We start from the raw sequence: 22950 nt of genomic DNA, 5'->3' as shown, positions 1-22950 counted from the left end.
ACAGAGACATCTTCCATCCAATGGTTCACTCCCCAGATAGCCACATCAGCCAGGGCTAGATCAGGCTTAAGGCAGGAGCCAGGAGCTTCCTCCTGGGCCATCTTCACTGCAATCCCAGGCCATTAGCCAGGAAGATAGATCAGAATTGAAGCACCCAGAGGTGAATCCAAAGTGGAGTGCCCATATGGTATTCCAGTGTTGTAGGTGGTGGCTTTATTTGTCATGCCACAATGCTGGCCACAGACTATGTTAATTCTTTTTGCTAAATAATAATAGCATTGCTACCAGCAAATATAATTGTTTTCTTTTGGATTTTTAAAATGTGTATTGTTCATGCTTCCTCCTACTGATTACTGCATCTGATCTCCAGCAGAATGATATTGTGATTAATACACAGTTATTCTTAAGTGTTGAAAATTAGCTGAAATGTGATCCCTGTTAAACATAAGAGTAGGAATAAGAGAGGGAAGAGATGTACAATTTGGGACATGCTCAAGCTGACTTGCCCCAAATGGTAGAGTTAGAAACATACCAGGGGACTCCAATTTAATCCCATCAAGGTGGCATGTACCAATGCCATCTCACCAGTCCAAGTGATCAATTTCTGTTCACAATTGATCACACTGATAGGTCTAAGAGTCAAAGGGATCACACAAACAAGACTAGTGTCTAATACTAACTGATAGAATAAATAAAGGGGAGAGTGATCCAACATGGGAAGCGAGATACTCAGCAGACTCATAGAATGGTGGATGTCCTAAACAGCACTCTGGCCTCAGAATCAGCCCTAAAGGCATTCGGATCTGGCTGAAAAGCCCAGGAGAGTATTTCAGGCATGGAAAGCCAAGACACTCTGGCAAAAAAAAAAAAAAAAAAAAAAAAAACAACAAAAAAACAAAACCCTAAATGAAAGATCTCTGTGAGTGAGATCCCAGTGGAAAGAACAGGTCTCCAAAGAAGGAGGTACCTTTCTCTGAAGGGAGGAGAGAACCTCCACTTTGAATATGACCTTGTCTAAACAAGATAAGAGTCGGTGAACTCAAAAGGCTTCCATAGCCTTGGAAACTCATGACTGGTGCATAGGGAGATTACTGATGCCATAAACAGGAGTGTCAATTTGTAAAGTCAACAACAGGAGTCACTGTGCACTTACTCCTCATGTAGGATTTCTGTCCTTAATGTGCTGTACATTGAGACTTAACGCTATAACGAGTACTCAAACAGTATATTTCGCTTTGTGTTTCTATGGGGGTGCAAACTGTTGAAATCTTTACTTAATGTATACTAAACTGATCTTCTGTAAAAAAAAAATAAAAAATAAATTATCAATTCCCAACTTGACTCTCACTGGGATTAAACATGACAATAGGTCTGATCTGATTTCATCATCATTTAAAAAATCATCTATTATTTTTCACTTTATGTTTGTGTGGGAGCAAACTGTTGAAATCGTTACTTAATGTATGCTAAACTGATCTTCTGTATATAAAGAGAATCGAAAATGAATCCTCATGTGAATGGAAGGGGAGAGGGAGTGGGAAAGGGGAGGGATGTGGGTGGGAGAGACGATATGTGTGGGAAGCCATTGTAATCCATAAGCCGTACTTTGGAAATTTATATACATTAAATAAAAGTTAAAAAAAAGAAAAAAATAAAAAAATAAAAAAAGAAGATGGGAGGAAGTATAATATATATATATATATGACCTGTTCTTTCATCATCACCATTAATAAATTAATAGAAAAATTCTTTTTTAATATGAAATGTACCCCTGCTTTATATATGTTACATTTGATGGAGAACTGAATCTACAGTCATTAGGTGACTATAGTTCTCTGCAACTTAAATATACTTCACGAACAAAAAGAAGAAAAATTCTCTAACCCTTAATCAAAGATATGTCAGAGAAGCTAAAATGTTGATTACCATGATTCAGTACATATTGCGTACATGTATTGGAATGGCATACCTGCCAAACACAGGTGGGAGATAAGGATGAGTTTCTGGTTACTGATTTCAGCCTAATCCAGACTTGGCTGTTCTCTCTCTCCTCTCTGTAGCCTTGCCTTTCAAATAAGCTTAAAAATTTTAAAAATTAAAAATAGAGAAAAGAGAAGAAAAAACATAAGTGTAGGTCCCTTAAGTATCTTTTACTGGGCGTATGGCCTTGAACAAAACAGTAAAATTAACATTGGTTTTTCTATCTTGAGTGGAGATAACTACCATTATTACCATGACCTGAGCTTGAAGTCAACACTAACCAGCAGACATGGACCCACTGTTGCCTCACTGCAAAGCATTCTACTAGTGTGGCATCATTATTTACTATTGATTCTTTCTTTCTTTCTTTTTTTTTTTTTTTTTTGACAGGCAGAGTGGATAGTGAGAAAGAGAGACAGAGAGAAAGATCTTCCTTTTGCTGTTGGTTCACCCTCCAATGGCTGCCATGGCTGGCGCGCTGCGGCCTGCTTACTGCACTGATCTGAAGGCAGGATCCAGGTGCTTCTCCTGGTCTCTCATGGGGTGCAGGGCCCAAGCACTTGGGCCATCCTCCACTGCACTCCCTGGCCACAGCAGAGAGCCGGCCTGGAAGAGGGGCAACCGGGACAGAATCTGGCCCCCCCCACCGGGACTAGAACCCGGTGTGCTGGCGCCGCAAGGCGGAGGATTAGCCTAGTGAGCCACGGCACCGGCCTACTATTGATTCGCATTTTGATTTAATAGTATATACATTCCACACTTGAAATACATGTGCATTCATGCGTTCTTTTCTTCTTCATCTGGGTGTATACATTTTCTAAAGCAGCAAAGCTTGCTGTAAATCTTGCCTGTTACACTTGTATCACAGTTGCATTTCTAGGCATATTTTCAACATCCTTTAAATTCCTTTCAACATTTCCAGAGCAGATTTATTTAAAGACAATTTACTCAGGAGTTACAACATAGGAACAGGCCATGTATGATAGATAAAGGTACAAAATATCCTAAAAATAGATTGCTGTGAATCCTGGGTCTGTACGGCTTTTTAGAAATGTATCAATGCCCTTCTCCTGTCACAAAGCCATGTATAATGTATACTAAGATTTCCAAAAGGCATGGGGACATACAACTGAAGGGACAAATGCCATAAAGCTGCATCCGAATGAAGATGTTTATGGAAATAGAAACTATGTTATGTCATTGAGACTGTGTTAAACCACTGCAAAAACAAACAAACAAACAAAAAAACACAAACCAAAAAAAAAAAAAAACCCTCCTTCAATATCCAATGAACATTCTGCATCAACATTAGGCACTGCAACAGAGGTTTTAGATATTGTGGCCCCTATACTTGAAGTCAGAATACTTGGTTTAATTTCAGCTCAGCCTCTTCCAAACCTGTGGGATTAATTAAAACTCCTTTGGTATACCTCACAAGATTATCCTAATTGCCCTGAAGTCATGTGTAAAAGTAACAAAAGCTTCACAAGTCTCACCCAAGTGTAAAATATGACCTCTTATCATTTAAATAACATAACAGAGATTTCAGAATCAAGAAGCAAACAAAAACCTTCTTACTGTCTCCCAAGTATGCTAGAATATTTAGGATAGAGTTGCAGTTTAAATTCTTCCTGAGGTGGACATCTGATGCAATGGTTAAGCCTCTTCTTGGGCCACCTGCCTCCTCTATTTGAGTTCCCGAATATGAGTTCCAGATCCACGCTCCATTCTAGTTCCTTGATAATGCACACCTCTGAAGGCAGCAGGTGACTGTTCAAGTCGTTGAGTACTTGTCATCCATGTGGGCTATTTGAATTGTTTTCCTGGCTCCTGGCTTCAGCCTGGTTAACCCTTGCTATTGCGAGCATGTGAGGAGTGAAACAGCAGTTAGGAGACCTCTCTACCCACCTCTCTCCAGGTATTTTTCTGTCAAATACATAATTTAAATAAATAAACATTGTTAAAATTATCTTTACTTACACGACATGCCCTGCTTTTTCCGTTTCTTTCCCTCTGAACGTTGCTGCTTCCAACAGGATTTTGTGCAGAGGCTGAATAACTTCCTCAACACAGCGGTTCATGCTTTCTTTTTTCTTTCTTTTTGATTCTTAAAGCCAAGAAATTTGTAAAGCCTCTGAGGTCTTCATGTGCCCACTCTGTGACAAGAATTGCTCCCTTCAGAGACTCAATGACAGCTGCATCTACGCCAAGGTGAGTACAAGCTTCTGAGCCCCACTTTTTCTACGAGTCAGGCAGCAGGAAGTCCTCCAGCAAACAGCTTTTTACCAAAACTTAACTGCTCCCCAGAGTTTCAGCAAACATTAGTGTCATGGACAACTGAATAAAATATCAGTCACTTGCAATTGCACAGTATACTTTTATTTTACACCTGAGCTTCCTTTATTTTATAACTACCAGAGACATAAAGTATTGCAACCATAGCTATAACTGTTTACCTGAAATTATATGGAGATCCTTTTAAGGAAAATAGTTATTTCCACAGCTGATGATTAAATTTACATTTTTTTCATGAAGACTTATGATGTTAAAATACTACTAGTTGTACAGAGAAAATTGAATAGCATACCCCAAATTTCCCAAGTTGCTGCTTCCTAAGAACTCATGAAGACCGGGCCACCCTGCAGAGCAATTAGAGCAGAATTTTTGGGCTTGGAACCTAGATTTGGTATATTTTAAATTTTCCCAATTGATTCCAGGCTCATACATGTTTAAGAGATGCTAATTTTATTATTTTTATTTGTAAAGCAGTTTTTTTCAATATAATTAACATATAATAAGGTGCACACAATTGAGGTTTATAATTACCACATTTTCATATTTGTGTGCACCTGTAATGTTATCCTCACAATCAACATGATGAACACATCTATCACTCTCAAAAGTTTCCTCACATCTACTTGTAATCCTCGCTTCCTGCCACTCCCAGTTTATCCTTGTTCTTAGCAGAAAAATGCTCTGTGACTGTAGATAAGTTTATATTTCCTATGCTATTATGTAATTGGAACCATAACTTTTAAAAAACTGTCAAACAGAACTTTTTTCAAAGTGTTTATTGCATTTTACATGCCCACCATTGGTGTGTGAGAGTTTTGGTTTTCCATATATTCACTAAATCGCAGTATAGCCTATCTCAAAATTGTGACTGTTCTAGTAGATACCTAAAGATGTCTCACTGTGGTTTAGTTACATGAAAATAATGTGATCCTTTGGTCTTGCTTTAGAGATATTTGAGGCGAGATTGGTACAGTGCTCCATCTAGAGCTAATTATTCTTTACAAAATAAGCAAGATCATTCTGAGTACTCTACCTAATGCAGTGTGAATAATGAAGGAGAAGTGGGGGTCTCTGCATAATTAATTTTGACAGGTCTGGGTATAAAATCAAAAGCTACACAGTATTTTTCTGTAAGACCAGACTTAATAAAGTTAGCTTCAATATTATTTATCATGAATAAATAGCATGCAACAACAGTTTTGTTTATGCTTTAGTTTCAAAAAATCTGTGTAGTTTTGAATTCTTTCAAATGTTCCACAAAATGAGACTCAGAAATGTGTGTATTTTTTGTTTAGGGATGGTATTTTCTCATTATTCTTTGCAAAATCAATTTTATTGGAATTATTGGACATATGAAACATGTCCCTGTTCTACTCCATTCATTTCAAAGACAGCTAATGGTCAACGACACCAAAAATTTCAAATATATTTTAGTTCTAGCTTTTATTGGTCAAATCTAATAAAATACATTGGCATTATTTGAACATTAAAGAGAAGGAACACCTAAATATGGTAGGGTAATGAACTGAGGACACTGTCCAAAGACACACTAAAAGTAGGGTGTATTTTCTTTTCTGTCATCCGTAGATAAGCTCCACTTTTCTCAATGGAGGAGTATAACAGGACAGATATGACTTGGAAGTAGTCATACATGCACTTAATAACTTACAAGGAAAGACAAAAATAAGCTTACAGAGAATAATTTTGCCTTACAGGAATACAAGAAATAAAACTTATCAGGATTAATACTTCTTATGCTGTTCCTCTGGCTAAGATAAAATGTAACCACTTGTTTTATTCTTTAAAGATCAGAGTTACTCTTCTTTCCTTGGCTGGAAATAAATGTTCCCCTTTTTATATCAGTTTATAAACTTAAATGTATATGTTACTTGATAATAGTAATAAGATGATAGATTTTAACCAAACAAGTCAATCAGTTAAGAATCATCTATCCACACTACTTAGTAACTTGTTGTTTCAATTTCTTAAGGAAATCATCACTACTTGTGATAAATAGTAAGACATATTTTATCAAAAAGTATGTGTATATATGTTCCTTTTTTAATGTCAGGAAAATTGGTCCCACAGTATGGTAAAAATTTTTAAGTATAGAACATTTTCTATGGTAACTTTCCATTTTTATTATTTAAATTTTTTTAAATGAAAAAAATTGCAATTTTTAAAGTAATTTAGTGATCTTTGAACATTTACTTAAAAGCATTAACACTGTTATATTAAACCCCAGGATGCTTGGATGCTTGGATTCTTCATTTAAGATGAAATAATTAGATAGATGGTCCTAATTTTTTTCCAAATAATTCTAAAGATGACTTATTCCTTAAAGTTGGTCTTATTCATAATAATTATTCTAGGATTGTATTCACATGTTAACAAAATTTACCGAAATCTAATATGAGACTTACAAGACACTAATATTGAGGCCATAAGAGAATCAGGAGAGAGGATATATCTTTAAGGACATTCATGGGCGGATCTGTACACGACTAGCCATCATCATCACAGAGAGCATCCGTTAAAAAACAGATTCCTGGCTCCCATATCCTGGAAATCAGAATCAGCTGGTTAGGGGTGAAGCCTAGAAATCCCCATGCCAAGGAGCTCTTCGGCTGATTCTGATTCCTAGGACCACGATATTTAAAGACATGTTGGGGAATGAACCAGAGAACAAAAAGAATTACAAAAATTTTGTCCTGCCCAAGAGTTAAGGCCTGAGGAAAAACAGGGAGAGAGGTGAACTCTAGCCTACATTCCGACCCTCAGTAGTGTTAGGCTGGCCTCCGGGAATGAATCTGCCCCAAAGATGTCCTGTTGTTTTTAGTGTTAACAAACTTTACTGGAATATGGTGGTGGTTTCTAGAGCCTAACGTATTCTAAACCTGTCAAATAATTTCAGAGAAAAATCCCGCAGCTACAGTAGAGGTGAAAGACATTAAACTCTGACCTAATAACAAATGTGTCTCCTTAAAAGATACCCACATGTATTGATTAATAACCACAGTTCACTAAGAGAACTCAGATATCAAAACAATGAGAATTTTTGTTTAAACAACTTTGTTTGAGGCTCGTTTTTCTTACCACTCCATATATTACTTGTATTTACATCAACATTGCTAAATAAAATACTTGTTTATAGGTTCCCCATTCATACAAGGTGTTTTGTAATAAAATAAGTCATGGTTAATATATTAATTTTTAGGTAGAAAAAATTTTTTTCCCTTTAGAAAAATATGATGTGCTATTTGGGATACTTTATTCATCTGCAGTTTTCTCCAATATAGCAAGTGTTCTTAATGGACAGAAGGCCAGTTCCCACTTTGTTCTGTCAGTCACCCAAGAGCTAACCTTGAGTCATCTCTAGTATTCTTAACTCTTCTTTTTCTCTCATTACCTTTCAGCAGTTCTTACATAAGCACCATAAATGAAGCCCTTAGCACCTCAAGTTATAATCCATGGTTTCTAATTGTTCATCTTGTTTCCATGATCTCTCATACCATAAACATTTCAAATGTTAATAGCTTGATAGATCTAACACAGTGATTTTAAATGGTTACACCCCTTCTTAGGATAAATTCTAAAATATTCCACCTACAGCTGTATTTCCTATAATACATATGTGACCTCACATTATATAAATGTGATATGTATGAGAAGACTTCAAAAATTTCATGGGAAAACAATTAAAATATGACTTATTTTGGTGAAAACTATTTTGAAATACATGTATTCTTTTTTCATAAGACCCTTCCATAACCTTTTGGAAGACCCCTGATATGCATGGATTTCAGAAAAAAATTTTCATCAAAATGAATGGATCTTTTAATTTCCTTTTCCATGAACTTTTTGAAGTTCCCTGACATACTTACTGTATCAGATTGATGAACCTCTAAAAAGTTAATATTTAAATATATTCATTTTTTAAAATGCCTGAAAGAGTTGATGGTGAACCAAACAAGAGAAAAAAAAATACTGGAAATCCTTTTAATGGAGAATCATGGATAAAACGATGAATCATTTCTAAGCAACATAACTTTGGCCATGTATGCCATTCTGTGTGCCACTTTTCCCAAGGCATGGCTGCATCTAGAACAAGGCAGACATTATTTCCACATGCCCAGTAAGTCTCCATGCAGAAAGTCTGTCCTAGCATTCTTTTTTTTTAAAGATTTTATTTATTTGAAAGACGGAGTTACAGAGAGAGGAAGAGAACCATCCACTGGTTCACTCCCCAAATGGCCGCAATGGCCAGAGTTGCGCTGATCCAAAGCTGGGAGCCAGGAGCCAGGAGCCTCTTCCAGGTCTCCCACCTGGGTACAGGGGCCCAAGTATGTGGGCCATCTTCTACTGCTTTCCCAGGCCATAGCAGAGAGCTGGATCAGAAGAGGAGCAGCCAGGACTAGAACCAGCACCCATATGGGGTGCAGGTGCTTCAGGCCAGATCATTAATATGCTGTGCCACAGCACCAGCCCCTTTCCCATCATTCTTTGGGGCCGTTTCCTCAACCAGATCTGTTAATCAAGAAAAATACACAGCTGTTCTGCTGCTCAGCATCCTCAGGTATCTCTGTGGGATGCCTTTGGAAACCAAAAAAAGATTCCCTGTTGAATATAATTATGTAAGCTCTGTAGAAAATCTTTATGGTTCTTCACTCTCTGAAATATAATGCATGCTGATGATTGTTCTGAAAATCAGTTTTTATAATATCTTTAGAAATCCCAAGAAAATAGTCACAGAATTTTAGAGCCATCCATATAGAATATTTTTAACCTGTCGACAAACATTCAAGGGTAATCATCTTTTCGTGATTTTTCAGTAATACTACAGAAAATACAAGCTAAGTTTACTTGTCTTTCATACTATTTATGCAGTGTTTTATTGCAGTGTTACATTTAAAGTATACATCTGTGTTGTTTTAAGTTCCCATTGAGCCCCATCTAAACTTTAGACACAGCAAGGATGCTACTCTAACATCCCCTATTATAAAGTTCTTTAGCCCATAACTGACCTCACCCTCCTGTAAGGATATTATCTCTATTTCCCTACAGAATAGTCCCTCCCAACTTACATTTTCATTTTTATGATTTATGTCACCTGCAATCAACTGCAGTCTAAAAATGTTAAGAAATTTCAGAAAGAATTCAATAGGATTAAACTGCACACCATTCTGAATAGTGTGGTAAAATCTCCCACAGTCCACCTCAATCTCACCTGGGGTGTCCCTTTGTCCAGGATAACTGTGCTATATATGCTACCTGCCAATTGGCCATGTAGTAACCCTTATAGTTATCAAACCTATGGTTGCATTATGTCAGGACTTTGTTCAAGTAACCCTGAGATAGGACCCTAGCGCTATGTCATTCACCTCACTTAGTCTCATCACATATTCATTGTCTACTGGCATATCATCACAAGAAGAATGGTGACTACGGTACAAGAGTTTGAGATTGAGACCACATTTTTTGTTACAGTAAATTGTTACAATTACTTTATTTTATTAGCTGTTGTTCACTTCTTATCATGCTAATCTGTAAATTAACATTATCATAGATATGAATGTGTATGGGAAAGAAATATTGCATTTACATGACTGAGTACTATTTGTAGTTTCAGAACTCCACTAGGTGTCTTAGAATATATCCCATATAGATGACAGGGAACTACTGTAGTTTCCGTGGTATTTGGAGCCAAGCAATCATGTATTACCTTGGTTATAATAGTTTAATCTCTCACTAACCCAAGGGCATTGTGTAAATGAAAAGCAAAAAAGCAATTTTATTAAATTTGAATTCATTAAAATCAATTCTTTGAAAATTATATTCAATAATATTAAATAAATGTACTTATTCTTTATCAAACATCAGATAATATCTGATCAAAAATACTTGGACTGTATCATATACATCTGGTGATTTATGAAGCTTCTTAAAACAATTTAAGATGAGATTCATCACATCTCGAAGTCACTACTGGACTCATGGCACATTGTGAAGAACACGAGAATATAGGATTAGCACTGAGATAGCTTTCCATTGGAAGTACTGGCTCACTGGCAGAATTCTGATCTTTGCAACTTCTCTGTCCCTGGAAGTTCCAACTAACCAGAAATGCAACTCATTGGCTTTTCCTGAAATGCTAATTACTTACAGATAGTATTGCAGTTTGACTGTCTGTGGCCCACAAATACTTTCTTAAGGTATAAAAATACTTCTAGCAGAAATGAAGGTGAGGGAAAAAGGGAATCTGGAGGGTTAGAGAAAAGAGGGAAACTGACCCCTTCAACTCTCATGAGAAAATCATATAAAAAAGCTGCAGGACCCATAAAAGGATCTCATATTTGCAGAGTTTAAAGCAATGTGATTCAATTTGGGAAAAAATAATAGTTCCTAAGTGAAAAGAATATTAACTAGATTATTATAACCAATACTAGGACTAACATTTTTATTTGTTTTCCATTAAGGTGACTTATTTGTTTGATAATGGAGGGACAGTCTTCTTTGCTATTTTTATGGCAATATGGGGTAAGTATATTCTTTCATTATTTTCTAGCCCTCATTTTCTGAGGCTGCTGCTATGTTTCTCTCTCTCTTTCTCTTTCTTTCTCCCCCTCACCCCCATGTATCAGTTCAAAAATAACCTATATAGGCTGGCACCTGCACTCTTTTCAAACATTCACTGCTTCTTTGGAAATGTAACTACGGAATTAGCTTTTAATCCCTAAAAACTACACTTAGGAATATATATCTCCTCAAATGAAGGTTTTAAATTTTAACTGAAACATATTAGAATCTAAATTAGACTTCTTATCTAAGTATTATACACTTATGAAAGTGATGATTAGGAAAATTTTGCTTAATATTTTCCTTCACTTATGTTATGCTTCATACATGGAGAGATGCAGAATATTTCCATATATAATTGAGCAATAATGTCTAATATAGGATAAATCCTATTCCTATTTCCACAAGTTACAACTGTATACATTACGAATGTATGTATTATTTGGCTATTTTCCTCATGCTCCTCAATGATTTCTTGTTACCCAATTAAGTCTAAAGTATATTCAGCAAGTTGGAATTCTCCAACTTTTGAAAACTCTGAGAAAAGCTATTACTTTTCTGGTTGAGTTGAGCTTCTGTACCAAATCAAACGTGTTCATTGTCAACTTGGCAACTCAAGGCCTGGCCATGTACGTGCTGATGCATGAGAACACATGTAATAGAACATAAGCCTCTCATTCATATTGCCTTCATTTCTCAGGCTAGAAACACAGTAGCACATTTTCTTTCTAACAAGTGAAAATTTAAAAACAAATTCACCCTTCCAGTTTTCCTTCAAGAAAACTGAATTATAGCACTAGGACTGAGGGTGAAATAGGGAAATGTCAACTCCATTGGTGTTTATCCAAATTTTTGTTCCTTATTTCTGATGAAGGGTTTTTATAGCTAAATTATCAGGAAGTACTAACTTAGTGAAATCTTTTCCTTTTACCTGATTCTATACCATTTCTTGTTAAGGAAAATAAATGGACCAAAATACAAATTAAGGTTATGTGAAAGATGATTTACAGCCAAAAACTGTAAGAAAGGAAAACTGTGCCTGTGTTTCTCCTACAAGTTTCATGCTTCTTAATTCTTCATGCATAATCCACAAGGCATTGATCTTGCAGATTTTCTTAGAATATGAGTTTGCTAAAATGCCTGGGTGTAGTTGGTGATTGCTGTCTGTAGTCAATTTCCTCTTAGTTTGATACTGAGGTGCGAAGTGGAGGTATGTCGTCCATAGGAATGCCATCCCGTGCATTTTCTCTGCCTTCTGGCACGGAGGAATCATTCACAGTTGAATTGTAGTAACTAGAATTCCCAAAACTCACATCATAAGGTTCAGGTGCATTGTCTAATCTCAAAACTGAAAAAGTAAGAAAGTAAAATTATTTTCCAGTGACAGCCTGAAAGATGCACACTCAGGTATCTCATTATATTACCAATTTATGGGAAATGTTCTTTTTTAAATTTTCATTAATATAAAGAGAAAAAAATCTCATCTACTACATAGGTACAATTCTAAGAAGATAACAATACTTCCTTCATTCCCTACTCCATTAATCCTCCTACTCCTTTCCTTTCTTTTTTAATCCACTCTATAATCACAGGCTTGTTCTAGATGAGTAAATTGGTACAACATTTATGATGATTTTTTTACATATTTTTTTCAAAATATCTCTGTTTCTAAAACTCGGAGAATAGTTTGACTCCCAAAATTTCACTCTTGGTAGATGTAAAACAAAGGAACTAAAGAAAAGATCCTTGCAAAGCATCAGTAATGTATAAAGAAGCATTGACATATGTCGTATTGACTGCTGCATCTTGTGATTTCAGAGCTCTTCAGCATGTTTAGAACTTTTAACTTATGGGATAAAATAAGTTTGAAAAAATAAGTCCTTAAAAAAATCAATGCCATTATCATCTAGGTCATATCATTTAAGGTAGAGAAGGAAGACAACTATTTTTTATTTCCTTTTGATATTCAATTTACCACAGAGCTGAAGTTTCCTGATTAATGTTATAGTTTTTCTTTCTTTCCTTTTCAACAAATAATTTATAAACCTTTTAATCGTTTTGAATTTATTTTCAAAGAAAAACTGTGCATACACTAGGTATCTTAAAGCATTATGAGCATAACTAATTACTAATTATATTAATAATCTACATATACATATATCATTATATGTGTATCTTCTTGTTCCTGTAGCTGTGTTTGCAAACTGGGCCACCCAGGAATAAGGTGTTTTAAAACTGTCTTAAAAGGATAAAACAGGTGATGTGATTGAGTTATTCCATTATGCCTCAATCACAACAGCTACAGTGTATCAATTTGATAAGAGTTTTACATGAAATGATATATTAAGCTAGGATATTGGAGTAAAGAAAATGTTTGGATACTACTGTTGTTAGAAATGTCATGTTTTAATTTTGAAGAATGTCACTTTATGTAATAAATGTATTGCTAGGAACCTATAAATAGAATTCAATTTAATTGTTAATGGATTTGTTTCTGAATATGAGTAATACATAAGCTATAATATGAATTTCTCACAACTAATTAAGACATCATCAGTGAAACCCATTGGGACATTTAATTACTTGTTATGGTAGTAGAATTCTTTGTTCAAATCAAAAAGCGGAATATTTTTAACTCCTAAAGATAGTAAAATCAGTTAAGCAGGTTTAGCGATTTCAGTTCTATTTTAATCTACATTTTATTACTAAAGATCAAACGTGCTGCTTTTTTTTAGCATAAGTGTTTCCCATTCATATATATTATTTTTGGCCTTTTCCAACATGTAAGTGATAAACTTCCAAATTAAAGTGTTACAATTTGATGATTTCAAATATGCAACTTTCTAAACGTATCTAAACTGTTTTAGAGAGTAAGCTGTCCAATAGAAGACTATTGTTTGTGTATGGAAAGCTCCAAATTAGAAAAAAATTCTGTTCAAATTACAGCCACTAAGAGATCTAACAAAGAATAGATTTGCAGTCATTTGATGATCAAACTTGCCTTTTTTTCTTTTATTAATTTCATTTGGTGTCTTTCAACTTTGTACACACATTGTAGGTTCTTGAACCACTTTTTTTAAACCTATTTTGATGCAATGAGCAATAGATCATTTAAATGACATTTAAACATCACTCACAGGTTCTTAACTATTTTGGTTTTGTTATTTTAGAAACAGAAGGTAGATTGGAATAAATGCTTTAGTCTGTTTACCTGAATCCCTTCTAGGCAATGAAGTACATCCTCATTTCATTAAAACCATGTGACCAGGTAAAAGTTCTGAAAGTGCTTTTTACCTGGTTCATTTCTGTCATCATAGAGTCGTCGATGGGAAAATGAATCCGTTTTCCTTTTTCCACATAATAAGTAGCCAACAAGACTAAGCAATGAGGCACCCAGAATAGCACCTAAAATTGCCCCAAACACTACTCCTGTATTTCTATTTTCTAGAAGACAAAAAATAAGTAAAAAGTACAGATGAGAAATGGAAACTATTTAAAAAATAGAAATATGTTAATTGTTATATACCAAAGAATATTTAGCAGTTTTTATCAATTTTAAAATGGTAAGTGTGTTTTTGTGTATTATAAAGTATTGAGTATTTGGGTATATTGGCAAAATACACTGCTTGATAAAATCATATGTCTGAATTAATAGCATTGAAACCCTTCTAAGTCTTAATTTTATTACTGTCTGATTACTTTGTAACATCAGTAGTACTGAAATGCTATGTATATACTCCATTAAGATCTAATTTCAGTGTTAAGTGTTGTATTCATTCAGTTTTTCATAAACTGAATCTCTGAGGAACAATTGAACTTCGAGTGTATTTACATAAATAATTCAAGAGTAGAGTTAGTAGAAAAGGTTAATAGAAAATAATTACACAAAATTCCAAGCAAAAATCAATATATTCTGATACAGGAAAATAGACTAAGCTGTTTACAATAGCTTGGACAGTTGTGTAGATCTGACTTTAAAGGAATCAAAAATTTCACTACATCATCAACAAGCTACTGAACACTCCTTAAACTTAAAAATTTTTTGGAATGTTTGAATATGAAGGTTCTTCAAAAAGCTTATTAACTTGTATAATGGCATTGGGCTAAGCAGCTTATACACTGGCATCCCATATCAGAATGCTGGTTCTAGTCCTGGCTGCTCCATTTCTGATCTAGTTTCCTGCTAATGTGCCTGGGAAGGCAGCAGAAGATGGCCTAAGTTCTTGTGTAACAGCCACCCATGTGGGAGACCAGGATGAAGTTCCTGGCTCCTAGCTTCATCCAGTCTAGCCTAGTCCTGGCTGCTTTTTGGGGAGTGAACCACAGGATTCCTAATAAGCATGTGAAACTCTGGGAATTAAGATTGAATTATTCTTAGTATTCAGTATCTAAAACCATATATTTGTTTCAATTAGTCTTCATCTTTTCTTCACCTAATTTGTCCCATTATCTACCTTTACTCACATATAATAATGATTAATATGTACTCAATTCAGCCCTAAAACCATTTCATTATTTTCTCTGAATACAATGGTTATCCTCTAAAAGAAAGAACATCTGCATTCTCCTTTATTTTTCCAGCATTGTACCTTCTTTAGACTTAATCTATATAACTTACTTTGAGAATCATTTTTCACACAAAAGGAAAAGTAAATTCATTTATATTTACCTTTTTGGGGGTCTGAAGTGTTTGGAACAATTTTTGAATTATTGGTGAATTTTACTGTGGGCTGTAAGGTTGTTTCTTCATGGTAGGGGGTAAACCCTGCAAAGCTATCACTACTTGTGGTAAGCCATTCGGTTGATTCCGTGGTCAAGGGAGTCACAGACTTTGTAGTTGTTGCTGGAGGCAGGATGCTCACTGTAGTGGAATTGTTGCCAAGAGTTTTCAGGGTATCATTGTCCAAAGACCAAGGGAGTTTTTCTGATGATACAACACTTGTAGTGTTTGGATGTGCTGAGACTGGCAAAAAATGTTCATCTGCTATAGTCGAGTTCCAAGGCAATCTAGAGACAATGCCATGAATCAAGGGAGAGCTTGTGGAAGGCGTCGGTGTGGGTCTTGGACTCTCAGTAACGTCTATTGCCAAGTTACTGGAGGAATCTGTTATTTCATCGATTTTGTCTGATGTATTTAAAAAAGGTGAAATACTTGCCTTGAGATTGGAGTTGTTTCTATTTTCTGTATTCGAATTTAAGTTAGTGTCACTTGCCAAAGAAATTGATTGATTTTCCATCGTTTTCAAAGCTTCTGCAATGCTTCGTGCTACAGGTATTTCTAAATTTGGTTTTGCATGACTCCAAAATGGTAGTGAAATATACAAGCTTGAAATCAAAAGAATTTTGCCTAAGGTCAACATTGTAGCCTTATTTGGTATTGGTTTTATTAAGAAGAATCTGAAAGAAAATAACAATTTGAATTTTGAATGAGATAGTCTGATTTTTTTAAAGTGTATCCACATTTTTAAAGTGATAACAATCTAGAGACATAATGTTGAAGTGATAATATTATATTCTTATTTCAAAAAGTATGGAGGGGGTTTATGTATTTCTACTATTTCTGTTAAGTTCTACTTTGTATACAAAACTATTTTTCCCTTCTTTCCAGAGAAATTCCATGCAAAAACTTTGTCAAGTCAGATACACACATATACATGTGATTACAGGACTTCAAAAATTCATGGAAAACATACCGTTTGTCTAATTTTTTCATGAACTTTTGAAGTCTCTGTGTGTGAGGGCGTGTGTGTGTGTGTGTGTGTGTGTGTAAAGGTAAATATGGACTACTAAGTAAAATGTTTTAAATATTTTCAATGGAGAACTTGTTGGTATTTTCAAATTATTTAAGGAAACTAATTCCTTATTATGAATATGTAGTTAGGAATGTTTAATATAAAAATGAAATTACTGTTTATATACTAAATATGTAATTAATTTATTGGTTCTTAAGTTTTAAGTTATTCTTTTTTTGACAGTACTTTTCACTTCAAGATGGTATTCCAATTTATTCTCAAAGTAGGGACAATAGGAATTGTTTTATACTTGGGGATATTCTTTAATTTTACTTCCTCATTTGGTAACTAAAGAATATGGTTGGGTTTACATATGGAAAAATTCACCTAGTTACATAATGAGAGTTGGGGAACGAAACCATGGTTCTAACTTGAGTTTAGACACACCATCCTACCTCAGAAGTGTAGAAGTGTCACCATTCATAAAGAAGACAATGTGGGGAAAAATTTTAGATTGAAATTTATTCAAAAATTCTGGCTTGTGTCACAAATAACCTGTAAAATATGATGATCATGCTCAGTTGCTTCATCATCATTACAATAATCAAACTGACTTCACAGTGTTGTTCTGAAGACCAAATGAAATGATTTAGGTAGTTCCCTTCCCAAAGCAAGAACTTAATTGATATTAACCTGTATTTCTTAGTATTCATATATAACAAAATCTCTTGTGTCTTGCAGGAGACACAGTTGAGAATGTCATCTCACTTGACCCTCACAATGATCTCTTGAGAAAAAATGAATTGCCTGAACTGTATCCATTTTGCAGATGAAGAAACTGAGGCTCAGAGTAGCTAATAAGGGAAGCTAGTGATTGGAAAGGCAGCATTCAAGTCCAAGTCTACTCACTCCAACATAATTCAGTGTTAAAATTTAAAGCACTCTCACTGAAAATTCACTGTAAAAAAAGTTAGGTTCTTCCTGCTTAAGCAATGCATATTGAAAATTTACCGTTCTGAACTGTATCTGATTGTTCACGAATAGCCACCAAGAAGACTGAGCAAGAAGTTGCAGTTGCCATTGTGTAGGTCAGTGTATTGCCTGCTATTTCTCAAGAGCTACTGCTCAAATTTTCACAAATCATTTTAACCTTCTTATTTATTATGGTATAAAGAGCCTCTAAGCACGTCTACTAGTTATCTGGGTTGTAAGTATCATCCATCCTACTTTTGTTTAATGATTTCTTACATAGATATACAGAGTAAATCTATATTTAATACATCCTGATAGTGGTTTTCTTCAAAAGCTTTCAGTAAGGGTTCCACATCTGTGGATTCCTAAGGTGTTAGTGATAGAGTACCTTCTATGCCCCGAGTTTAGCACTTAAGATCTACTTAATAAAAAGGCAGGTAGACACACATACAGCCTCATGCTGTGGCATTATTTGTAAGTCTCCGTCCGTAATGCCCATTACGACAGGCTGCACAGTAAGTTGTGAAGCATTCGGGGTGAATATTAACCACCTAGAGACACCTGCAGCAACATGGGCGACCATTATGAACATAACACAGAGCTTAAAATCCAAACATATTATGTGATTCTGCACTCAGAGTTCAGAAACACTAAAAAAAAAAAAAAAAAAAAAAAAAAAAAAAAAACCTAAAGTGTTAGAAGTTGAGGTTGGGAGAATTGCTTATGTGTGGAAAGGAAGAATGTAGTATTGACTGATGGGGTTGAGGGGGCTTCTTTGTGATACATGACCTGGTGGTGGCTGCACAGATATTTTTGATCACTCAGCTTATTTATATTTCATTCACTTTTCTGTGATAGCCAAGAAAATTATTTTAAGTCCTAAAAGTTATGAACATCACATTGTTAGTATATTGTTCATCATTAATCAGATGTTTTCCGCATTTTCCATGTAATTCTCACTAAAAGTTATCAAGCAATGAGAAGAGATTTGTAATCTTTTTCGATAGAGCATTTTATACATATATATATGTCACATATAAATAATGAGTTCAAGGACATGCAATTAGGGATGGAGAGATAAGGTTATAATTCAAACACTGGCATGACTGAGTTAAAGCTAGTGAGTTCAGTTATCCTTTGATTTCCTTGGGGGATTAGTTCCAGGACCCCTGCAGATGCCAAAATGTACAGATTCTCAAGTCTTGTATAAAATGGCAGATTATTTACATTTAACCTATTGAAAGCTTTCATATATTTTAAATCATCTCCAGATATTTTACAAAATCTCATAAAAAGAAACACTGGGTAAATATTGGTATATGTCAGGTAGATATTGTCATACTACGTTGTTTAGTGAGTCATAACAAGAAAAAAATCTGTACATGTTCAGCACAGACCCAGTTTTTCAATCTGTTGGCTGGATCTGTGGATGCTGAGGGCCAAGTGCATTCATCTTGTAACAGAAGTTGCAAAGGAGTTAGAATTTGGCACTCAGCTACTTTTTAGAACTTCTTCCCACCGTTATTTTTTTTTAGCACAGCCTCTCCAAATTTAATTATTTTAACCAGAGAGGCTTATAGTCTCATTTTTTAAAAAATGGAAATATAGGCTCTCTCAAATGCCCTAAATACACTTTTACCCTAACTTTTAAAAATTTCTACACCTGTCTCTGTGATTTCTAGATGCACATTTTCCCCATGTCATTTACACATTAACATTGCATAGTTATGCCCAGGGCTTACATAATTCACTGACATTTCATTATATGGATGCCTCACCTAGCACATTTAAAGTAAAAATCAGGTTAATTAAAAAATAATATGTACCTTTTCAGAAATGTCTTTCTCTTGTGATTTCCACAAAATTCATAACAAATATTACAGATATTTTTCTTATCTAAATGGCTAGGATCTGATTCATGAATTGCACTTATTCCTCTTTTTTCACGATATTATGCAATTTAGCTTTCTTTCCCTTTACGTAGGCATTTACTTATTTTCTCTTTCTAATAAACAAGTCACAAGAGGGGAAAAAAGTCCTTAGCTGTTCTTCTACTTTTCTTATAGTGTTACATGAGGAACGTGGCATTGAGTTTTCCATCACTTCCCGTAATGAGAATCCACATATCATGAGTCAACAAAGTGAGTTCTGTTGTTCCTGTTTCACCCTGCCTGTAACATTGAACCACAAAGGGGATCTCTCATTCCTCCATCTAGCTTTTGATTGTAACTTGAAAGCCTTGCGTATCAACAGCTAAAATGAGCCAAGCATTCTGTTACTGCTTGTAAGTTATTTTCTGGGAAAAGGAGAGAAAGCAAAGAGAGTGATCAGACATTATGTTGTGAATACGATTTACATTTTATTTCAAAATTAAGGTGGCTGCAGATACAGCTTTTGATTAAATTCATTTATTCGTGTTCTGACATTACAGCGGGGGATAGCTGTGCTTCTGCTCCCCCGCGTCTAAGATAGCCAGGTGATACCATTTACCTACTTACCTTTCATTTTAAAGGGGTAGAAGCAGCCAGGAATGGAAGCCCTCAGTTATTCAAGCCCTAACCCCTGCTGGAACATGAACCAAGTGATTTGAGTTAAATCTGACCCCATATTGATTGGAACAAAGCATGTTATAAACTTAAAAAAAATAGAAAGCTAACGGCAGTGGTGCAGAGGGCAATGCATGCAATCTGTATTTTTTCTCTTTACGTTTTTCGTTCAGCCTCTTCCCTGTCTCTAAAGCTCAAATACCTAAATTATTGTAAATTTGTTTTATAAAACTGAAGTTATGCTGGCTTACTAATGCCATGTGTGAGTGAACCAAGTTCATCTGTCAGCCAGGTGCACTGGAGGCAGAGTGGGATGAAAAACAAATGAAAAGTGTAGAGGGAGAAAAAGTCATGAGATCCCAGCAACATCACTTTTCCTCCTTGCCTTTGCCTCTCTTGCACCTGGGTGGTAGAAATTTTTTAGGTGTAATCTCTAAAAAGTTTCAGAAGGTGCAGCAGAGGAATAGAGATAAGAATATCACAAACGTGAAGAATTTCTAGGGATATAATTACCATAAAGGGGGAAGGAAGAAAAGAGGCTTTCCAAGTACTCAGTGCTACCATAAATGTAGATTGTAAACTTTGCTGTATATTGAAACATTTTTGTTATTGCTAGTATTTTACAACTTTTCAAATAGATTTTCAAACCAAGTAAGCAAGTTTCACTGTTTTTAGATAATTTCTCTGTAGGAGAATGAACACTACTCTCTCCTCCTTTCTCTAGTGTTAGCACTGAAAGCTGGTTTCATGTTTCTACTTTTGTGTGAAGGACTTCAGAAGATGATGAGGGGGGATGCTCTGGCCATTAAGGGATTCCAATATACTTTTTGTGCATAATTTTGCTCCCTCTTAAAGGCATAAAGTCATTATTCTTCCCAGCTTCCCTGTTGTAACTGAGTCCTATGCATTATATACTAAGCTTTGAGAAAAAAGAGGTGCCTGGTTTGTGTCAAGTAATCATTCACACAAGGGAAAAGAACTGAAAGTCATACTAAAGTCAATCAAAATCAGAAATTTTAAATAAGAGCCTTGGTTCAGGTACACTGAGGACAAGACACAACAACATGTTTCTATAGTGAAACAGTTAAGGAGTAAAAATTATGCCCCCTTTTCTCTCAATTACTTTGAGCATTTGTTATTCCAGATACTGGGCTACAAATTAAGACAGATGGATTTGTCTGTTTCATAGAAGCGCGTCCTGCCATGAGCCAGTATCCCAGGCAGAATTTGAGCATTACCAAGTGGCCTTTCCAGTTTTGGGCAATATTTTGCTCTCCCTTAAGGAAAGAGCCACAGCAAATGAGGACATAAGCAGTTACGCTTCCACAAATTCCTCTTTCTAAGAGAGTTTAGGAAACTGAGGAACAAGAAAGTTGAATTGTACCTGGAGGCCTTAGGCCTATTTCACTTTTTTTGAATTTTTAAAAACAAGGAGAAGAAAAGAGTATGGCTTCCTTCAGGGAAAAACAAAGTTAAAAGCTTGTGAATATTGTTCTAATTGAAAGACTTGGATATGCATAAGTCTAGGAAAAATATATAGTGTCACACTACATGCTATTTTGGGAATTTGGGATAATACACTGCAGTATTTATGTAATTAAGTAGATAAGGGTCAAGCTTAGGAAAAAGTATGGATCTCTGATAGAAATATTCTGAATCCGAATTCCCAGTCATGGGGTTTTCAGCCTTCTATCCTATTTCATGGTCTGTGAGGATAGCACCCCCAGATGAAATAGAAAATGTTTACATGGAAAAATCAGCATCGCTTTAATAAAAGGAGCCTTACATAGCCACAAACAAATTAATTTTTAAGAAACCTTATCCACATCTCATTGCATTAGATGCCTGCTATATTAACAGACTTAGCTTTTTAAATTTCCAATGAGTGCTAGGCTTGTGCACTTATTGCTAAATAAAAGAATCATGTACATTTTGCCAACTAAAGTTTTTGTAAAAGATACACAGAAACTTTTAATTGTATGAAAGTATACTTTTTCCAAAAATAAGCACATCTTAATACTTAAAGCAAAAATCTTTAAGCTCAAGTGCATAATTTAAATATAATTACTCAATTTACATGATTCAGCTGTTTCAATTTTACCTATTTCAAAACATTTTCTAAGTTCTGGAATAAGAAATTGTATTCAATAGTGATGTAAATTCTAAGAGAGCTTTTATTTAAGTCTTGTGCAGGTTTCATCATCTAGAAAATTTGGCAGTAAGTCTTCACATTTCCAAGCCTGCAAATGCTCATTTGAAAGGTAATTGCTTAATAAAACAACTGCCCATCTTTACAGAAGTCTCTGTGGTGACCTGCTAGACTGTTCTGTCAAAACTTGAGGCCACTTTGATCAGTTAGAGGAATAGACAGAAAGAGAGAGGAGGAGAGGTGAGAGAGGAGAGAGAGGAGAGAGAGGAAGAGAGGGAGAGAGAGGGAGAGAGGAAGAGACGGAGAGAAAGCAGAAGAAAAAGAGCGCTAAGTAACCCCGCACAAACACAAACTTACCTTCAAGTCTAGGAGGTGTTTATAAACCGTGAACTGAAATACCACAGTTGTCCTGGCTGGAATGAGTCTTCCATGCATCAAAGAAAACAGATAGGTTAAGTATGGCAGTGTTTCACTGAGCAGGAGGGTGCCAAAGAAACAAAATTAGGTGGGGCTGGCTATATCTTGCTTGTGTAACACAGCACCCAAGAACCTGACCGACCTGCTCCTCAGCTGTAAGCAGTAGGATATCACCTCATTCAGGCCTTTAACAAGAAAAAAAAAAAAGTCCAGCCCTCCTGCTTTCATAGGTTGGTTGCTTTGACTCTTAGGGAAGCTTTTTCTCATTAATGCTGACAAAACA

General features: G+C 35.3%; 2 protein-coding genes across 13 annotated transcripts in view; one reads left to right on the top strand and one right to left on the bottom strand.

The window, feature by feature from the left end:
* ANO3 (anoctamin 3) overlaps positions 1-22950 on the top strand; it is a 426063-nt gene that overhangs the window by 321549 nt on the left and 81564 nt on the right. For 8 of the 11 annotated variants that reach the window (XM_070072318.1, XM_070072307.1, XM_051825141.2 and 5 more), the window contains 4 exons: positions 4095-4191; positions 10752-10812; positions 19622-19696; positions 22285-22362. In XM_070072318.1, the coding sequence (XP_069928419.1) occupies positions 4095-4191; positions 10752-10812; positions 19622-19696; positions 22285-22362 (311 nt within the window). The remainder of the gene's footprint in view (positions 1-4094; positions 4192-10751; positions 10813-19621; positions 19697-22284; positions 22363-22950) is intronic. The other 3 variants (XM_051825159.2, XM_070072327.1, XM_051825147.2) reach the window with 2 other exon arrangements.
* Positions 9757-22852, bottom strand: MUC15 (mucin 15, cell surface associated). Of its 2 annotated transcripts, none has more exons than XM_017345610.3 (4): positions 22608-22852; positions 15521-16248; positions 14063-14295; positions 9757-12199 (listed from the first exon to the last, which is right to left on the bottom strand). In XM_017345610.3, the coding sequence occupies exons 2-3, from the start codon at positions 16209-16211 to the stop codon at positions 14102-14104; spliced, it is 885 nt and encodes a 294-aa protein (XP_017201099.2). In that variant the 5' UTR covers positions 16212-16248; positions 22608-22852; the 3' UTR covers positions 9757-12199; positions 14063-14101. The 2 variants fall into 2 exon arrangements, with proteins under 2 accessions (XP_017201099.2, XP_008267218.2); XM_008268996.4 differs by having other exon boundaries at positions 14146-14295; positions 22608-22847.

Source organism: Oryctolagus cuniculus, chromosome 1 (genome assembly GCF_964237555.1).
Source record: "Oryctolagus cuniculus chromosome 1, mOryCun1.1, whole genome shotgun sequence".
In the NCBI taxonomy this organism is placed as follows: domain Eukaryota; kingdom Metazoa; phylum Chordata; class Mammalia; order Lagomorpha; family Leporidae; genus Oryctolagus; species Oryctolagus cuniculus.
Note: the sequence above shows the minus strand (reverse complement) of the source record. Positions and strands in the feature narration are given on the sequence as shown.